Here is a 16,410-nt window from a genome sequence, read left to right as displayed (position 1 = left end):
TCCAATGTGACAATGTCCCTGTTACTCACATGTTTAACACAGTAGCTCTAAAACAACTGGTCCTGCAGCTCTTCCCCTCCAGTAGACAGAGGGACCTCATAATGATGAAATGTTTATAGCTTGGATATTATTTATCACCTTTCGCTTTATTGCTTGTATTAAATCTTTGGACTTCCTCTTTATTAATCGCCTGGTGTCCCATCAACACTGCTGCATTTCAGCACATTTCCAATCATGAATTCTTTCCTGATGCTTTCTCTGAGAAAATAATCTTATCTGCCTTCATGATGAACTTACTCCGATAAACCCTGTTTTAGACTTCCTCTGGCTAGATCAGAAGAGTACTCTGTGTGTGTGTGTGTGTGTGTGTGTGTGTGTGTGTGTGTGTGTGTGTGTGTGTGTGTGTGTGTGTGTGTGTGTGTGTCACTGGTCTGTCTTTATCTGCTTTATATCTCGATCATTCAGGACTAGCTGTACATATGGATAAATAAATCACTAAATAAGACATAAATGAAAAACATACAATCAAAGGCATAATAAATAAATGTTGCAGTGCTGGTAGTATATTCTAAAACAGTTTTACATCGTTTTGACTTCCTAATACCATTGCAAATGGCTCTATACAAGTGTCCCAGTAGGCCATGGCAGTGTGACAGTGAGCCAGCGCGCACATACCAGCACCCTGAAACTGAAGCCGTTAAATGGAATTCAACCCCCATTAATTTCTTCATTTAGCCTACGCCTGTGCTTTTGCTGCGGTTATACATGTCAACATAACGCCTGTTCAAAAGAGCGTCGAAGTTAAAATAGATAGCGGTGCGTGCTCAACGTAGATGAACTCAATAAATGAACGCTGGTGTTATTGAAGAAAAGGGCTTTACATTTTTTTTAAACAATGTGCAACCAAAATGTGTTTTAAATACTCATGCTCCTCTAGAAAAAAATTTCTTAAAAATAACTTAAACTTAAATGTTGAAACACTGATGATGATGATGATGAACTAAACAAAATTTAACCAAGTCTTTTTTTTTTTTTACCTTTTCTGCTTTTTAATGTTGAATCTTAATTTGTTCTTCTCCCTAGCCTACTATGGACCATAAACATGTCAGTTCACTGTATTTCCCAGACCTTGAGGAACATCGTAGAAAAAAAAACATGCCGTGATTTGGTATCAAAAACTTTGAACATTTTGAGATTTCTGCAAGAACTGCATCTTCCCACGACTGGATGGTGAGCATTTCTGCTCTGGAAACTCTTGCAGAAACCCGCTTATTGTCAACACACCTAGGAAAGCCATCCATCCTCTGAATGCCGTATGAATCTGTAGTTTGTGGTTGTAGTTTCATGTGGCTGTGATTATCCTAAAGGTCACAACAGCTAATTTTATACAGTGAGGTCAATGCTCAAACAATAGACTCACTGCAATGAAAGTCTATAGAGACTTACATGATCACACATGAATGCAGCTGGGCGACAAGAGTCTCAGCTTTCCAATCAGACCCAATTTACACAATTCCAAGGCTGTTAATGGACCCCAGTGTGCAGAGATATCCAAATTCCCCATTTTGGAATAGGTGAAAATAACTTTATACTAAAAATAGAAAATAAAAATGATACTGCATGAGAAAAACAGCATGGATTTGCCTCAAAACTGTCATAAAGTGCATGGTCATGACCATATAACCCATTGTCATTCAGATATCGTGAGAGGTCAAGGGACCCCCTTATATATGGCCATGCCAGTTTTACTGCCCATTGTGTCGAGTGGGATGTTATATAGCCCCCTTTCCAACAAGCTAGCTAGAACGTTTACTAGATTTAACATTGAGCCCGCTATAGCCTCTTAGACAGTATAGACAGCCGTGTGTGAAGAATGTCATTTCCATCAAGTGCTACAAAATGTTTTTTATTCCTATTGTTCGGATAGAAACAATTTAAATATGACATGTCTGTATAATTTACATGCAAGTCTATAATAACACCAGAGATTACTTGACTACTTATAGTGCTAACTTGTTTTTATTGCCTTCTGCCAAATAATGAGTAGTTACAGCATATTTTACAGAAATCCTCTTGACATTTGATGGCATGACAGACACACGTGTGGCAGGGATTTTCCTCAACTGTGTGAAAAGGGCAAAAGTCAACTGCTCCACACTTTACTGTGTACACTCTGTTAGAGTGAAATATCCTTCTTAAGCATCCATGGTTATTTTGATAACAAGTCTGTCTTAAAATAAATTGTTCATAAAATGATTTACATTACATATCTGGTCATAGCAAGTGAATTTAGGCACAACACAAATATTAAAACTGCTCATTTCAAAAGCAAGTGCAACTGACATGATCACAAATTACAGTATTCAAGTTGGGGTGACAAAAAAGGGAGCACTACTTACAAATGATATCACATAATGTCTCACAGGGGGGGAAATCATCATCAGAAAATAACCTCAGAAGTGTTGTTTTTTAACACTTTAAATGGCTCTGAGAAATATATGAAATATTCCATTTTGAGTAAAAGTCATGAAAAAGAAACCATTTTAAATGAAACCAAGGTTTTGCGGAACATCCATGATTTGATCGTTTAGCAGGGATTATAAATGCAACAAAACACTTAACAGGGACCATTAAATGCACAGAAACAGCACAATTCCAAAGCAGCATAGCTTATACAACAATTATTCCTGTTACATTTTCTTAGTGAAAGAAAGGATCACATGAATTCATAGCCATTGGAAAAATTCAATAAAGCAAAAATACAATGTTCTCAAAAAATAGAATTCCAGATACTTAAAAATGTCTCAAGATGAGGAAGTACTGAATTGGAGCAGGATGCTGCTTCCAATACAACGGGTAGGTGATCGACAGTTTCACACACTGAGCTTTAAAATGCTCTTTTAAAAGAACATCTTTCAAAAAGAGATTTTACACAGGCCAAAGAAACTAAACTGTACAGGCAGATTGTGTGAACAGAGTGAGAAAATAAATCAAATCTTCAATCCCAACTTAATATCGAATCCCAACAAAGAATCTTGACAGATTTTTTCACATAGGTGATGCTACATCCATGTCCAAAGTGAGTGAGTCTGTGGAAGAAATTAAAATACAAACTATTAATATTAGTTGTTTAACAAGTTCTAATATGTCAATGAGTGTTTCACAAAAGGACAAATGTGTGTCTGTATGTACACCATGTGTGTAACTCACTCACCCAAATGGGCTGGATTAGCTTCAGCTTCGTTGTGCATCAGGGAGTCGAGGGTGCGGGGCGACATGGGGAACAGATCACTGGTATTTCCAGAGTTTGTGCTGTGATTAAAAAAAACAAGAAAAAAAAGATAAATTGAATATTACATTACAATTGAAATGCCCACTAATGGTCACACATTTACACGTGGATTTCTACCATGCCTGTTAGTGTTCAATTATCCTTACAATATAACTAATGACAAAAAAAAAAAAAGGAGTGTGACAACTTTTTTGTCATCCCACTTGCAGCAACCTACTAGCTAGTCTTCTTCATACTGAGTGCAGGGCTACCAAAAGTAAAAGGGCGCTGATTCAGCTGCATTGTTCAATACACATATCAGTGGTTAATGGGTTAAAAAGGGAAACTCCAACAGCATTCATGTCAGTAAGCACAGTCATGCTCAAGATAGAGATGAAGAATAGGATGAATCTGTGGTCAAAATGGAGATATAAATATCAAAATACATTAAAGTTTGAATATGTAGAATCTTTATTAAAAGCTATATTTTAAAAAAAAAGTTACACCCATGGGGCGGTTTGAGGGGTACAGAATGAAAGTATTGCTTTTTTTATAAAAAAATATATTTAGTCTGAATTAATATTATCAAAAAAATTTGATGGGTTTGACAAGGACGTTCTGTTTACATTTTACCAGCCATTGTGGGTTGCCAGGGTTATCTGTTGTTGGGCGCAGCTACTGTAAGCTGGTACTGGGTCAAACAGAGTTTGCCAATCCTGCAGCTGCTTTGTTAATTGTCCCAGCAGCTGAGTGAGCGGAGACGGCGAGCTCAACGGCATTACAACGCACACCGAAATGGCTACGGTCTCCTTGATCAGTAAGCTAACCTTCATGTTCACTTGGCTGTAACGACTAATGGTAACGGCTAACGATAACTTTCAGTTAAACTCCTTTACAGTACTTGTTTTTATGCTGCGATTTTCCAGAGGGGATGGGTTCAAACAGACTCCCGTCTCCTGTAGGCTACTGGCCCGGGTCTGACGGACATGGCCACGCGACTGCTTTTAATTATATTTTTTTGTTGCGACTATGATCTTGAGACACTAGATGGCGGTGCTTTCCTTAAACCAGGAAAGACTGGGCTGATGTTGAGCATCTTACATATTGTTTCCTGCTGGTATTACAGGTACAACACAACATGTTTAACAATGAATTGTTATGAAATGTTAATGACAGCAACAATAAAATTAGTATGTAAACATGCACACTAAAATTCCACTATTAATTAGAATAAAAAGCATATTCTGTTTGGATGTTCTGATTAAGGCCCTTTTCCAAATACAGCCTTTTTTAATAAGACACGTGGGATATCGGGATAATTTAAATATGCATCACAGTTGGGGGTTTTATTGCAATTTGAAACAGTTTACAGCCTGTTTATGGCTTACACCCAGCTTTTTGCGTTGCTATGGTTGTTCTACACAAACCAACTAGCCAACAGTTTGCTAGGCTGGGATAGGAATGCATGCCCAACAGAAAGGCCAACATTTCTGGTAAGAAAGAGAAACACTTTTAACCATTAGAAAAGACTTGGATGATGGTGTGCACATATATATGTGGGATATGTGCACACATCGTGATGCTGAACTTTTCAAGAGGGTTACTAAAGGAATGAAAGAGGGAGGCTGTGTTTGCACGGTTGAACTAGTCCACCACCATTGGCCACTTTGCATAGCTGCATGTAAACAAGAATATTGGTGGAATATTCATTATCATTGGCCATGTAAGCAGCTTAGTAGGAATGTTGTCTTTATTAAAAAAAAGGGTGAAGGAGAGAATATTTTAGCATATAAAGTAGTCAATGTCCCAGCAGGTGTTGGTTAGCTGGCTGGTGGGTTAAACAGACCACTGGTCAAGGCTTAACAAAGAACTTTTTTCCCCCTTTCGTGTCTGTCTTTGTTTAAAGTGACAGCTTCTGCCTGCCTCCTCAAACTAGGTACTTTGTGCTGCGGAATTCATACAAATGGCTTTGGTTGAGGTATTATGACACAATATGTCTGTGAATGTGTGATCTGAACCAAATGAAAAACTAATGAAAGGCAGGAGAGGTGCTCTTGTATTTTGAGCAGGGAAAGTGGTGGTGAGTTGGAAACACAGACAGGAATTATGTAGGTAGGGGGTTATGCACCAGTATCCCTGAAACCCAACCAATGCACACACAAAGCCCTCCCTACATGCCACCCCTCCCCGAGCGCCTACCCTGGGAATCCGTTCCCAAGCAGCTCACTGTCCGGCAAGTCCATGAACACGGAGGGACACCTATGGAGACAGGTCAGGATCTCACTGAGCAAACCTCACAACCCACTACCAACGAAAGCACACATGGCAGACTGTGCAAACACTCCTCTAATACACTCATCACACTATCTCATCTGCAGCTGACCCTCGTCTCCCCTTTCTCCCTATGTCTTCATTGGTTTACTTCGGATTTACAAAGGACAGTGGAACTGTTTGCATATTGAGCATGGAAATAAATTCCCATCAGGAACGCTAAGTGAAGACACAACCTGAGGTGCAATCTGTCAAAACTGAATCTACACATAATCTGGGTTCACAATACTTTATCTGAGAACAGGGTGATGGTTACTCCAATGACAGTGATGACTCAGTGAGAGTAAAACCAGTTTTGTTCTCTTTTCATCGAAAAGTTAGCAATTCTTGTCACATAGAAAAGGAAGTTCAGATCTTGACCAGGAACATTCAGGGAGAATATTTTGTCTTATAAATCAACAGCTAGTAATAAGAACTAACATAAGTGGTGGTCACAGGGTGGCATGAGGTCTTCCCAATATTGTTGATGACTTCAAAATAAAGGAAAAGTGACAGATACTCACGGGGTTACGCAGATGAATTTAGTCTTCAAGTATGGCTGAATAGCTGTCAGGGAAAAGAAAAGGTTAGCAAAATTACAAAAAATATTGACCACAATTAAGAAAAAAAGAAAGCATAAATAACATGCATACTAAGCAATATGTGTTGTTGCTTCTCTTACACTATGTATAAAAAACAAGGGAGTGACTTACTGCTTGTAGAGTCTCCTCCCATCTCAGGTTCAGGAGCTATTTCTGGCCTGCAGTATTTCCCGAACGCTTCGTCTTTGGGGATGTCAGGGTAGAGGTACACGAGAGGTGAAACCAGGATGTTGGTGGCATCCATGATTTTGTAGCCCATAATGATGTCGGCGAAAGACATGCTGTTGAGCTGCTGCTTGGTGTAAGGCTCCACTGACTGCATCTGGGTCTTTCCTAGAAACATACAAGGAAGCTCAGTACCAGTAACAGAAAATAAAGGAGGAAAGATAAATAAATAAAGGAAAAATACTCACCACTGATGTCTTTCTCTACCCATGTAAATGTAATTCCACCCTCCTTGCTGCTCTCACTGAAGCGCAGCAGAAAAGTTCCAGGAGGTTTCGGACTAAGAAGGGCCCTCTCCCTCTCCTTACTGATAAAGCCCATGATATACCTGCAGAAAAGCAACAGGAAGTCATATAATTAGACGCTGAATTTAAAATATTTCGGTCTATTTTAGAACGGTTGACAACTACATGTCAAAACACTTTCAATGATATGAAACAGGCAATCCCAGTGATTGCTCAGGGACTTGTAAACAAAGGATGAACTCTCACCCTTCATTCCACAGTGCCAGGATATACTTCTTCACCAGGTCAATGATGTTGTCCAGCCACACCCAGAAGGAGAAACCTTTGCCAGCCATGTTTTCCTAGGAAGAGGAAGGATTAAAATAACTCACATTGAAGCAACACAATGGCAAGGTGGCAGATTGAGCCATATGTGCTTTTGAGGTCAGTACCTTACAGAACTTGGCCCAAGTGATCTGACAGCCAGAGTAGTTGACACTAGGCCCTGGATTGACAATAAACATCACGCATTAATAAATTACACAGTGTTAACTTAGATGTTTTTGGAGACTTTTAGGTAGAAAACCCCACCTAGTAATTTCTCAGCCAGTGTGGTGAGCTGTTCAATGGTCAGGCCTCGCTTGGTGGTGGAGGAGAATTGCCAGCTTAGAACCTCAGCCACCTGGTCCCACGTCCCCACTGGAGGCTTGGTGAAGAAGTTCACATTCTGTACGGAGACACGCCGATCCAACACAGTTTATGAAGCATACCATTCTTTTCCACTACAAACAGATATGCTACATCTGTGAGGTGAAAACAGTCTCCCCCAGCCGAGTTCAGCCCCCTTTCCACCAGAGGGTGCTGTCTTACCTTTGGGTGGTTAGTGAGCATGTTGTACCACAGGATTGAAGCCCAGGCGTTGGGCATCTGGCAGATGTTCGAAATGACTACCACAGGCAGGGAATGAGTCTGCGAAAATGGAGGAAATATCAATATATCTTATTTCAAGTATGATATACCTTGCTGACATTTACTCTTGCACAATTATGCAAAAACTTCTTCAAGAGGTCTTCTCATTAATATTGTTCTTAGTGTGTATGCCGCTGTTCTTAGCATGATAAGTGATTTTGGTGTAAAAAGGTCAGCTTTATCCAGCAACCCAGGCAGAAGTCACATCCCGAAATCTGGGTAGGATTTGCAGTATCATGAAAGGATAATTTGTCAAATTCATTATGTGAATGCCGAAGAAGATGCATGTTTTAGTGTGTCAAAAATCAGTTGTAACTGAAGGTTTAAAGTTTACATCCATGCTTAGTTTATAACATCTTGGTCATATGAAAATAAGAATTGAATCGAATCATTTAGAAGAATAATCCCTCTGTGAATAAATAAGCCCTGAGAAAGAAAAAGTCAGGCAATAAACAGTAGCAGCACTGCATCTTTTGACTAACGATGTAAGCGTGTCCATTTAACCTGTCTTCACACCATGTGTGAGAAAAGACCTTTGTTTTGTCATGTCTTTTGACTCAACATCACACAAGCTCTGTGGTGTGTTAGAGGTTTGACAACTACATAACGATGATAATGTCTGGTGTCTGCATATTCAAATCAATCTTTGCTTCAACAGAAATATTCAGTGCTGGTGACCCTGCCATCAGGGTCAGGTCACAGAGGTACTGACTGGTACTGACCTCAAGATCGATCTTCAGGCCTTGATGATAGACTTCTGTCTCAAACGTGATAAGATGGAGTTCCTCTGTCACAATTAGAGAGGCCTAAAGCAAACAGATTTTTTTCATTTCATTATCTACTGCATAAGATAAAACTGCATGGGCTACTTGTGTGTATCAAAAGACAGGGAAAGTGTTTATGGCAGAAGTTAAACCAATTATTTGAGCATTAAATTATACTATCCCACCAAGAAATAGTACTTACGTCGCTATTGGTCCGGCCACCGTTACCGCACCTCTGTTCTCTCAGGGTCTGTAAGAAACAGGAAGTTAGTGCTCCCCTGCAGGCTTATATCAGAGAACTTGTCCAGTATAAAGAGCTTTGCCTCTATAACTCACCAAGTGTTTAAACTCTGCTGACAGGCTGCCATTGTTGGATTCTTCCATGTTCATAACCTTTGTGTTGGTGCCGAGGATGTTGAACTTTCGTGACCTAAGAAAAATCAAGGAACAAGAGAAAGTGAAACTCTTTTCTTAAACAACATGCTGTAAATGATCAGACTTGGTGAAATAAGTGTTATTAAATTACCCTCGAATTGCAGCCACATCCCCAGATTCCCTGAAAAATAAACAGTCAAAATCAGTAAAGCAGTTTCTCCTCAGGTCTTCAATTACATCTGTGTCTCAGTGACTTTACATAAATGTTAGAACCTACAGAAAACTCACTTGTCAATGCAAACTTTAATTTTCAGCTGGTAATTGAGTTCCGGAAACTTTACCAGTAACCTGCAGAAAGAGACAGGGAAAGGATTCATTAGGGTATAAAAAGTGACACACTAAATGTTTTTATTAAACTGTATTCATATGCATGTTCTTTGAAACTTCAGTGTTGCATCTTACCTCACTTTATTTGTGAACTGCACTCCTGTTTTTATGACCAGAGGTCTGTCTGGATGCATTGGCATACAAGGCTGCCGTTCGACCACAAAAGCACTAGAAGGCAAAGCGCATCATGTTTCAGAGATAGATTCTAGCAAACATCACAACATATGGTGAAGAGACTCTGAGATCAAAGGTCTCTTTACTAATGATTTGCAGCTTTGAAGTTCATCTCACAGTATTCCTTCAGAGAATAGAGATGGCTTAAATGGCATCACAGTTGCTAAATGAAGACCGCTAGATGTGACTAAAAGCTCTGCATGATTAGTAAGTCGAAATCAGAATCTCATAGATTATTCAGGGTAGATGTACATTCATTATTTATTGCATGCAGTACCTCTTCATCAGGTTTCTGAACAAGTCCACAATCTTCTCCTCCAGGGCGGGCCGGTGCTGGATGATGGGGTCACCTTTGTAGGACACCTTCTGCTGAAGCTCTTCTAGCTTCTTGATCTGCTGACGGATCTGGAGCTGGGACTCAGCCAAGGATGTGATCCTGGTCAAAAAAAAAAAAAAAAAAAAAGGGGCCGTTTAAGTTAAACATCTTGATGAAACATGCCTCTAGTTGTAAAACTGACTTGACAATACTAGTGGTATTTGGCAAAATACAGAAAAAACATTTTGGTCTGTGTCTGCATAGAAGACTGGAGATCAAGGATAAGAAAGCAGAGTAGAAATGGGAGTCCTGAGTTAGTCTGTTAGCCCAAATAATATTTTATGGTATAAAATAGAACTACAAATACTTAGTTAGAAACTGTGGTCATCTTAACCATATTCTTAATTATTTGGAGATAAAAGCATTACAGCTTACAGGTTGTTGCAACATCTTGACCTTTGGTTGTCAAAATATGTTTGAATTAACTTATGCAAGACATATGCAGAAGGAAAGGAACAGGGATATTCTCATGAGCAGTGCATCAATAGGACATCAGTGGAGACAGGCAGAACGGGATCAACACTGTTGAGCAACACTGTTGACAGGAGTATTGTATTCATTTGATTCAAATAATTAATGTAGCTTTTTATTGAATTGTAGAATTTACGTTCTAAAATCGGTGCCCCATCTAAGTTGTTTTGAAAAAAACTTTTATCAATGAATATATTTATTTTAGTATAAAATAGTCGTGTTTCCACTAGCCCTATAGAGTGGCCACGCGGAAAGTTTCAAATGGTCGTTCACTCGCCGTGTTTCCATTTTTTTTAAAAAAGGCCCGAGAGAGATTTACAACACTCCGGAGGTGACGTAGCACTCTGAATGGGTTTTGATCGCCAGCGACCAGCTGATCAGTCATACAGCGCGCTGTGAACAATAAGGAAGATGGAAGGAGCAGAGCAAACCAACATGGCCTGTACCTCTTCCTCAGTCCACCTATCGATCGCCAGCTTTTAAAAATAATGCGGGTTGTTGTGGAATGAGTACCATCTCACGTCACATCCTGCATAGCGAGATAGACCCGCCTCAGTAGTCGCCGATAGTGGAAACGCACCTGATGTTGCACTCTTCTCATTGATCATTAATGTGACAGTAAATCTAGTCCGGAATTTGCATAATGGTTACCATGTCTCGAGGCGGTCCAGGCAGATGTTAGGTGGACCTCCAATGCAAGCAATTTGCTGCCTTCTCTTCCAGTCTGCTAGTTCTTCATCAGTCAGGTTCTTCTGTACGTAATCCATGGCGGTCAACAAGCCCCCCATCTCAGTCACGATTTGCTACAAGATACCAAGGACAGCATACATTAAATAGTTGGTCTGATAACAAAGTCACTGTTGTTGATGTGTATAGTAGGTTGCTTTTCCTCAAACTTTAAAGCATTGTTTTCAAGGAAACCCCAAAGCAATTTCAGTCAAAAATCCCCAAAGCAATTTAAAGTCAAAACTGGTGGCCTAGCATGTAAAATGCACATTCAGTATGGCGCCTCGTTTAGCAGTGGTAACAGCAGAGTTTCTTTCACCATTTGTGCCAGTTGACAACCCCAAGCTGGGTGTGACCCTAAACCACAGCACCATGAAGCTAGAGGTGTTTGGAAGGTAATTTGATCATTTCTTATTCGCCACTCATAAGAACACGGTAAACATAGACACCCACCCTCCTCAGCTGGTCCAGGGCGCTCAGCATCTGCTCGAGTTGTGCCATCTTCTGTCTGGTAGCAGATGCTTGGCTATTCCCATTTAGGTCCTGGGACAGCTCTGGACAGAGGGTTGACACGTCATAGGTCAGCAAACCAAAACCAGCAAATCACTGCTAAGCTGAGAATATATAAATTAAAAATATACCTCCTTGACTTTTCAATGTCTTGTAATTGAAGTCAAAGTCATCCTGCAAGTTCTCAAGCATTTTCATCTTCTGTTCCATATCCTGAAGAACAAAACAAGGATTTATATATTTATGACAAAACAGAATTCTTTTGTCCAGATGGATAGTGCTCAGGATTCTTCGTGCAATAGTCAAATACTTAAAACAGTCAGTCTCTCATAGAAACTAACCTGCACCCGCTTCCTTATGTCTTGGAGGTTGTGCTCCAGAATCTGCTGCTTCTCTGTCACTACTGTCCCGGTGGGATGTGCTGCCTGGCCATCCTGCAAGAGAAATAGAACATAAAATACTCATTGCTCTCCCACCTTAAATCCATGAACTAAAGTTCTTTGATGCAATGCTACAGGTTAGTGTAACTCTTCTCTACCTGAACAGCTGTGGTAGCAGTCTGCAGCAGTCTTTGCTCCTCCCAGAGACAGCGGGCAACGATGCGGGCAATATCCATCGGCTTCTCCAAGTACTTGCTCTGCAGGTGCTGTTTAATCCTGCGCAGGTTATGCTGGTAGAGTACATTGTTTTCCTGCAGGAAACGGCTATACTGCTGGTCTATTTCTCCCAAGAGGTTGTGGAACACCAGTGTGGCGTGTGACTCCTTATTGGCAGCGTAAGCCCTTGTAAAAGGAGAGGATCAGACAATCAGGATTAGGATTATTTCTAGTTTCTTCTAAGAGGTGGTAAAAGGTGAATACACAGTTCACATCACCATTACAACCTTTCTCATCTCTTACTCAACATGAGGGGATCAAATAATTGTTTAAATAGCTGCATACAAATCACATACAGGTACTGTTACTGTCTTAATTTGGCTCTCATTCCATAAATAATATGCACCCTGTAATGGTGTCATATGGGAAGAAGATGGTGAAACATAATAGCTTTTTACGTGGCAAAGTATCAGCAAGTCATGGTGAGTGGCCAACTGCCAGTCTGGAGGGAGTGGAGGATTAAGAAACTTAATGTCATGTGTTAGCAGACAGGAGGAAAATAATGTTCTTCCCTAACAGCACAACAATTCAATTATGTCTCACCAGTCCTGACTCTCAATCCAGGGGGCAAGGAACTGCCGTAGCTCCATGGGGAAGCTGTCACTGTATAGATGGTAGAGCTGCTCCAGATATCTGGTCTCCAGCTGCTGTAACTGGTTCCATTGTGCCATCCTGACACCTCCTCAAACCTACAGGGAAAAAAAAGGTGATTTTATTTTTTATAGTTTGCACAATTTAAAAACATTCATAAAAATGACAAAAGAAATTACAAACAATAGACTGTGCAGGAAGAGGGAAAAAAACCCAGAGGGCTTATTTGAATCCTCCACCAAAAAACAATTCACAAAGTAATTGAGGTTTCAAAATTCACAAAATGCAGAAAATAATAGAATGGTAAACTTCTGACAGAATAAGTTTGGTAGCAACAGCGAGAAAGAACAATAATAATTTCAACAGCATAATTAAGCAGAGAACATCTCTGAGGAAAGCACAAACTGATACTTTTTGTTACGAGTGTCACCTCTCTCACACTGACCACAGAGAAATAGCTAAATGTCATTTTTTTTCTGCTCTCGGGAAACCTCCTGTTCAGCAGTCACTTCCTGTTCAGCGAAACACTACGCCTCCACCGAGAAGTATAGGCCTATATGAACAGCTGTCAACTCCCTAAGCAGATAGGAAAGAATGATCTTTGGCCCAGGTTTTGCCCCCACTGTATTCGCTCGAAACAATGAGAACCACACACAGCTCTTATAGATATGAATGAAACCAAGTATTCTTCAACATAAAACCAAACTGGCTTTTTATCATTCCCATCATTTTTTTTCCCAGAGAAGCACAAGGCAACCTGGTCAATATACTTTTGTTAATCCTCACACAGCTGCTTGCAGAGACAACCATTATCCATCAGATTCACACTGTAGCTTCTACTAGCTGGCTCATCTTACCAACAGCAGGCTACACAGTTCCCCTGAGAGCTCAAGACTGTACACTAACAATAACCAAACATTTCTAAATCCAGCAGACAGTTGTCTCCTCTAGTATCCATATTAAATGGCCAACCGAAGCCTTTGTTTAAGCTTCTTACATAACTTTTGAATACTGTTGCATTACCATCAAAAGTCTAGTCTAGACTAGTCGGTGGTCTAGTGGCACAATGACATTCCGCAAAACCAGACAAGATTTAGATACATGAACAGAAGTTTATCTTATCCATAATAACTGATGACTTGACAAGGAACAGCACTCTGCCTTCTGTTTCCAGGAGCAAAGATATAGACAGACAGATAGTTCTGTTTACTCATACGAAAAAGTTTAACAAGAAGGCTACCTACATTTGCATTCAATAGCTTTCCATATTTCTGCATCACTCAGAATGTACTTGACAAACTTCATTAATAAATGTTTTGCCCACCCCCATTCATGAGGGGAAAGAGTATTACAATCTCCATGCAGTATTACAGAAACCATCACTAACCACATGCTGAATATGTACTATAACCTTTACTATTAATATAATCATAGTTTTTCAACTTCTTATTTCACCAAAGCAGACGTGCTGGCAAATTTGAGCAGAAAAATCACAAGTGTAGCAACAAAAATTTCGGACAACAAAGTGAGGGTATTTTTAAAGCATGTAAGGGACATTACCGAAATTGTCCATCAAACGTGACAGATTTCACATGAGCCACGTTCCTCTTTCACTGGTATGTGAAAGAGGTGCATCTGAGAAACTCTTGAGAGGATCATCACATCAAAGAGCAGCTGTATCGTCGCCGGCAATGTGGGGATTTTGTTTAATTTTTTCAATATCCAAATGAGTATTTCCTGCTTTCTATTGTCGGTGAATTTGTGTTAAAATTAGAAACGGCATCTCAGGTTCAATTCACAAACCTCTTGGCACGGTGGGACTTTTACTGGGTCATCTGTTTTCTCCATCATGCTTTTACATGTAGGCCTTTTGTATTCAATTACAGAATTACAATATCACCACTGAAATAATGTGCTCTGGCTCATGCTAGAATCTCTCTGTGAGATTTCTGCATGATAACCCATGACCCAGTGTGTGTACAGTCACACAAGTTGCACATTAATGTTTGATCTTTGCTGTTTGGCATTGAGTTAATGCCCTGGCTACTACTAGCTTACAACCTGTTTATATCAAATGATAAGCCATAATAGTGGGTCCACAAAGTATGAGCATATTGGGCTGTTTGTTAAATTAATTTAACTTTGTATCTGGGTCACACATATTACTAATGATAGCCTTGGAGACTCTTTAAAAGATTGGAAACCTTTTTACAAATATTGATACAAATGCCAAGGTAAGGTTATGCCTAAACGTAGGGCTGGACTATATGGCCAAAATCTTCTATCCTGACAAAGGTGATAATGATATGTATCACTATATAGCATGAATCCTGGTAAATAAATCAATAAATAAAGAGTCAATTTAAAAAAACACATGTTTAAGCCTATTTTGTATAGTCCTGTGTGAATTAAATATGTATGTATTCTTTGTAACTTGAGTGCAAAATATAAATAAAAAATATTTAGTAGTATGTGCATGTTCAATCGCAACACGATTCCATTGAAAGATGATAAATTATCATATGATGATGAGTGATCATCGGGCAGCAATGCAACATTTTTATCTTTTGAAACACAGAAGCCGGCTTTTCTACAAAATCGTCAGGCCAGCCAGATGTGTGCTGTTTGTCCAATTTCCAACGCTCTGTATTCACGTGGCACTAACTCTAAAGCACAAAGGGATTTTTAAAACAATGTCATGGTTATTCCAGGAAGTATTTCCATTGAACAGAACAAAACAAATCCAGTCAGTAACAATGCCAACAATGAATTATTATAGCCTCTGTAAACACAGTGACACACAAAACAACAAAGGTACAAGTCATGCATTTCATTATGTCATGTCATGGTGTCCTGACAGTGCATTGATTACAGTGTATTAGCCTATCTGATACACTTCAAGGTAAATTCAGATTCTTTTCGTGCTGATGTTTTTTTATTCTCAAAATGAAGATTGTGTGACGGTTTGTGCAGATAATCGAAAAAATATAAATATATATCTTTTAAATGGAAGACTTAAATCACCGTGCACCATGCAAGGTGTCAGCCATGTTGGCCTGCAGTCAGATGGGCTGTAATGGGCGTGACAATGAACAAACACACAACAATGACCTGAACTTCACTTGGGTCCAAATATGCATCCAGTAAAATAATTTAATATTTGTTCAGTCCTGTTTGGCGACAAGTGGCGTTGTGTATGGCCATTATTGGAGCAGGCGATCCAAATCACATGGGAACATCAGAAAATATAAACAACAACACATAAAAAAACATCACAAGCAAACAAGACGTGTTTTGGCCGTAATATGTCTTGGTTGTAATAGTATCAGCCCCATACTTAACGAGCAGAACAGGGTAACGCCATAACACTTTAATAACTTATGTAACATCAGCGTGGACACATGATGGCTTCCCCCAGCATGAAGAACTTAGGCACAATGCTGCAGTTGCAAGCTAGCCCTGCATTAATTCGCTCTGCGGTACCATAATAATAAAATTCAACTTCACCTCAGGTCTAAGACAGATGTTAAATAAATGCCCTAAGCAGAAGTCGCCTTAATAGTCGCTTACCTGGCGCGTTGTTACTCCTTTGGAAAGTTTCTCCGTTTTCAAAAAACCCTTTCTACTAAAAACACACACTTGTAATAACAGTGACGTCTTTTGTAGAGATTAAACACTCAGAAAACAAGAGACAACACGCAGAAAAATATCGTTATTGTATAGGTTTTCTTGTCAGCACGGGAAACACTTCTCCGTCAGACCTCTCACATCGAACACCC

General features: G+C 39.7%; 1 protein-coding gene across 2 annotated transcripts; it reads right to left on the bottom strand.

Moving 5' to 3' along the window:
• Positions 1-1,923: 1,923 nt before the first annotated feature.
• Positions 1,924-16,404, bottom strand: stat3 (signal transducer and activator of transcription 3 (acute-phase response factor)). 2 transcript variants are annotated; one of them, XM_083931001.1, is made up of 24 exons: positions 16,202-16,404; positions 12,584-12,729; positions 11,923-12,166; positions 11,726-11,818; positions 11,516-11,597; positions 11,328-11,428; positions 10,800-10,951; positions 9,579-9,737; positions 9,203-9,295; positions 9,029-9,088; positions 8,892-8,921; positions 8,702-8,795; positions 8,568-8,615; positions 8,324-8,407; positions 7,503-7,601; positions 7,224-7,359; positions 7,085-7,137; positions 6,900-6,994; positions 6,597-6,736; positions 6,295-6,516; positions 6,106-6,148; positions 5,471-5,530; positions 3,215-3,312; positions 1,924-3,089 (listed from the first exon to the last, which is right to left on the bottom strand). In XM_083931001.1, exons 2-24 carry the CDS (start codon positions 12,709-12,711, stop codon positions 3,049-3,051), a joined length of 2,355 nt encoding a protein of 784 aa, XP_083787127.1. In that variant the 5' UTR covers positions 12,712-12,729; positions 16,202-16,404; the 3' UTR covers positions 1,924-3,048. The 2 variants fall into 2 exon arrangements, with proteins under 2 accessions (XP_083787127.1, XP_083787128.1); XM_083931002.1 differs by lacking the exon at positions 5,471-5,530.
• Positions 16,405-16,410: the final 6 nt, after the last annotated feature.

This window comes from Echiichthys vipera (genome assembly GCF_963691815.1).
Source record: "Echiichthys vipera genome assembly, chromosome: 17".
In the NCBI taxonomy this organism is placed as follows: domain Eukaryota; kingdom Metazoa; phylum Chordata; class Actinopteri; order Perciformes; family Trachinidae; genus Echiichthys; species Echiichthys vipera.
This window is presented reverse-complemented; position numbering and strand designations above follow the sequence as displayed.

Coding starts and splice junctions, on each gene's coding strand:
- stat3 (XM_083931001.1), bottom strand. CDS start 12,711: ATGGCACAATGGAACCAGTTACAGCAGCTGGAGACCAGATATCTGGAG. Junction 12,167..12,583: donor TGGATTGAGAGTCAGGACTG/GTGAGACATAAT, acceptor TCCTTTTACAAG/GGCTTACGCTGCCAATAAGG. Junction 11,429..11,515: donor GACATTGAAAAGTCAAGGAG/GTATATTTTTAA, acceptor CCCTCTGTCCAG/AGCTGTCCCAGGACCTAAAT.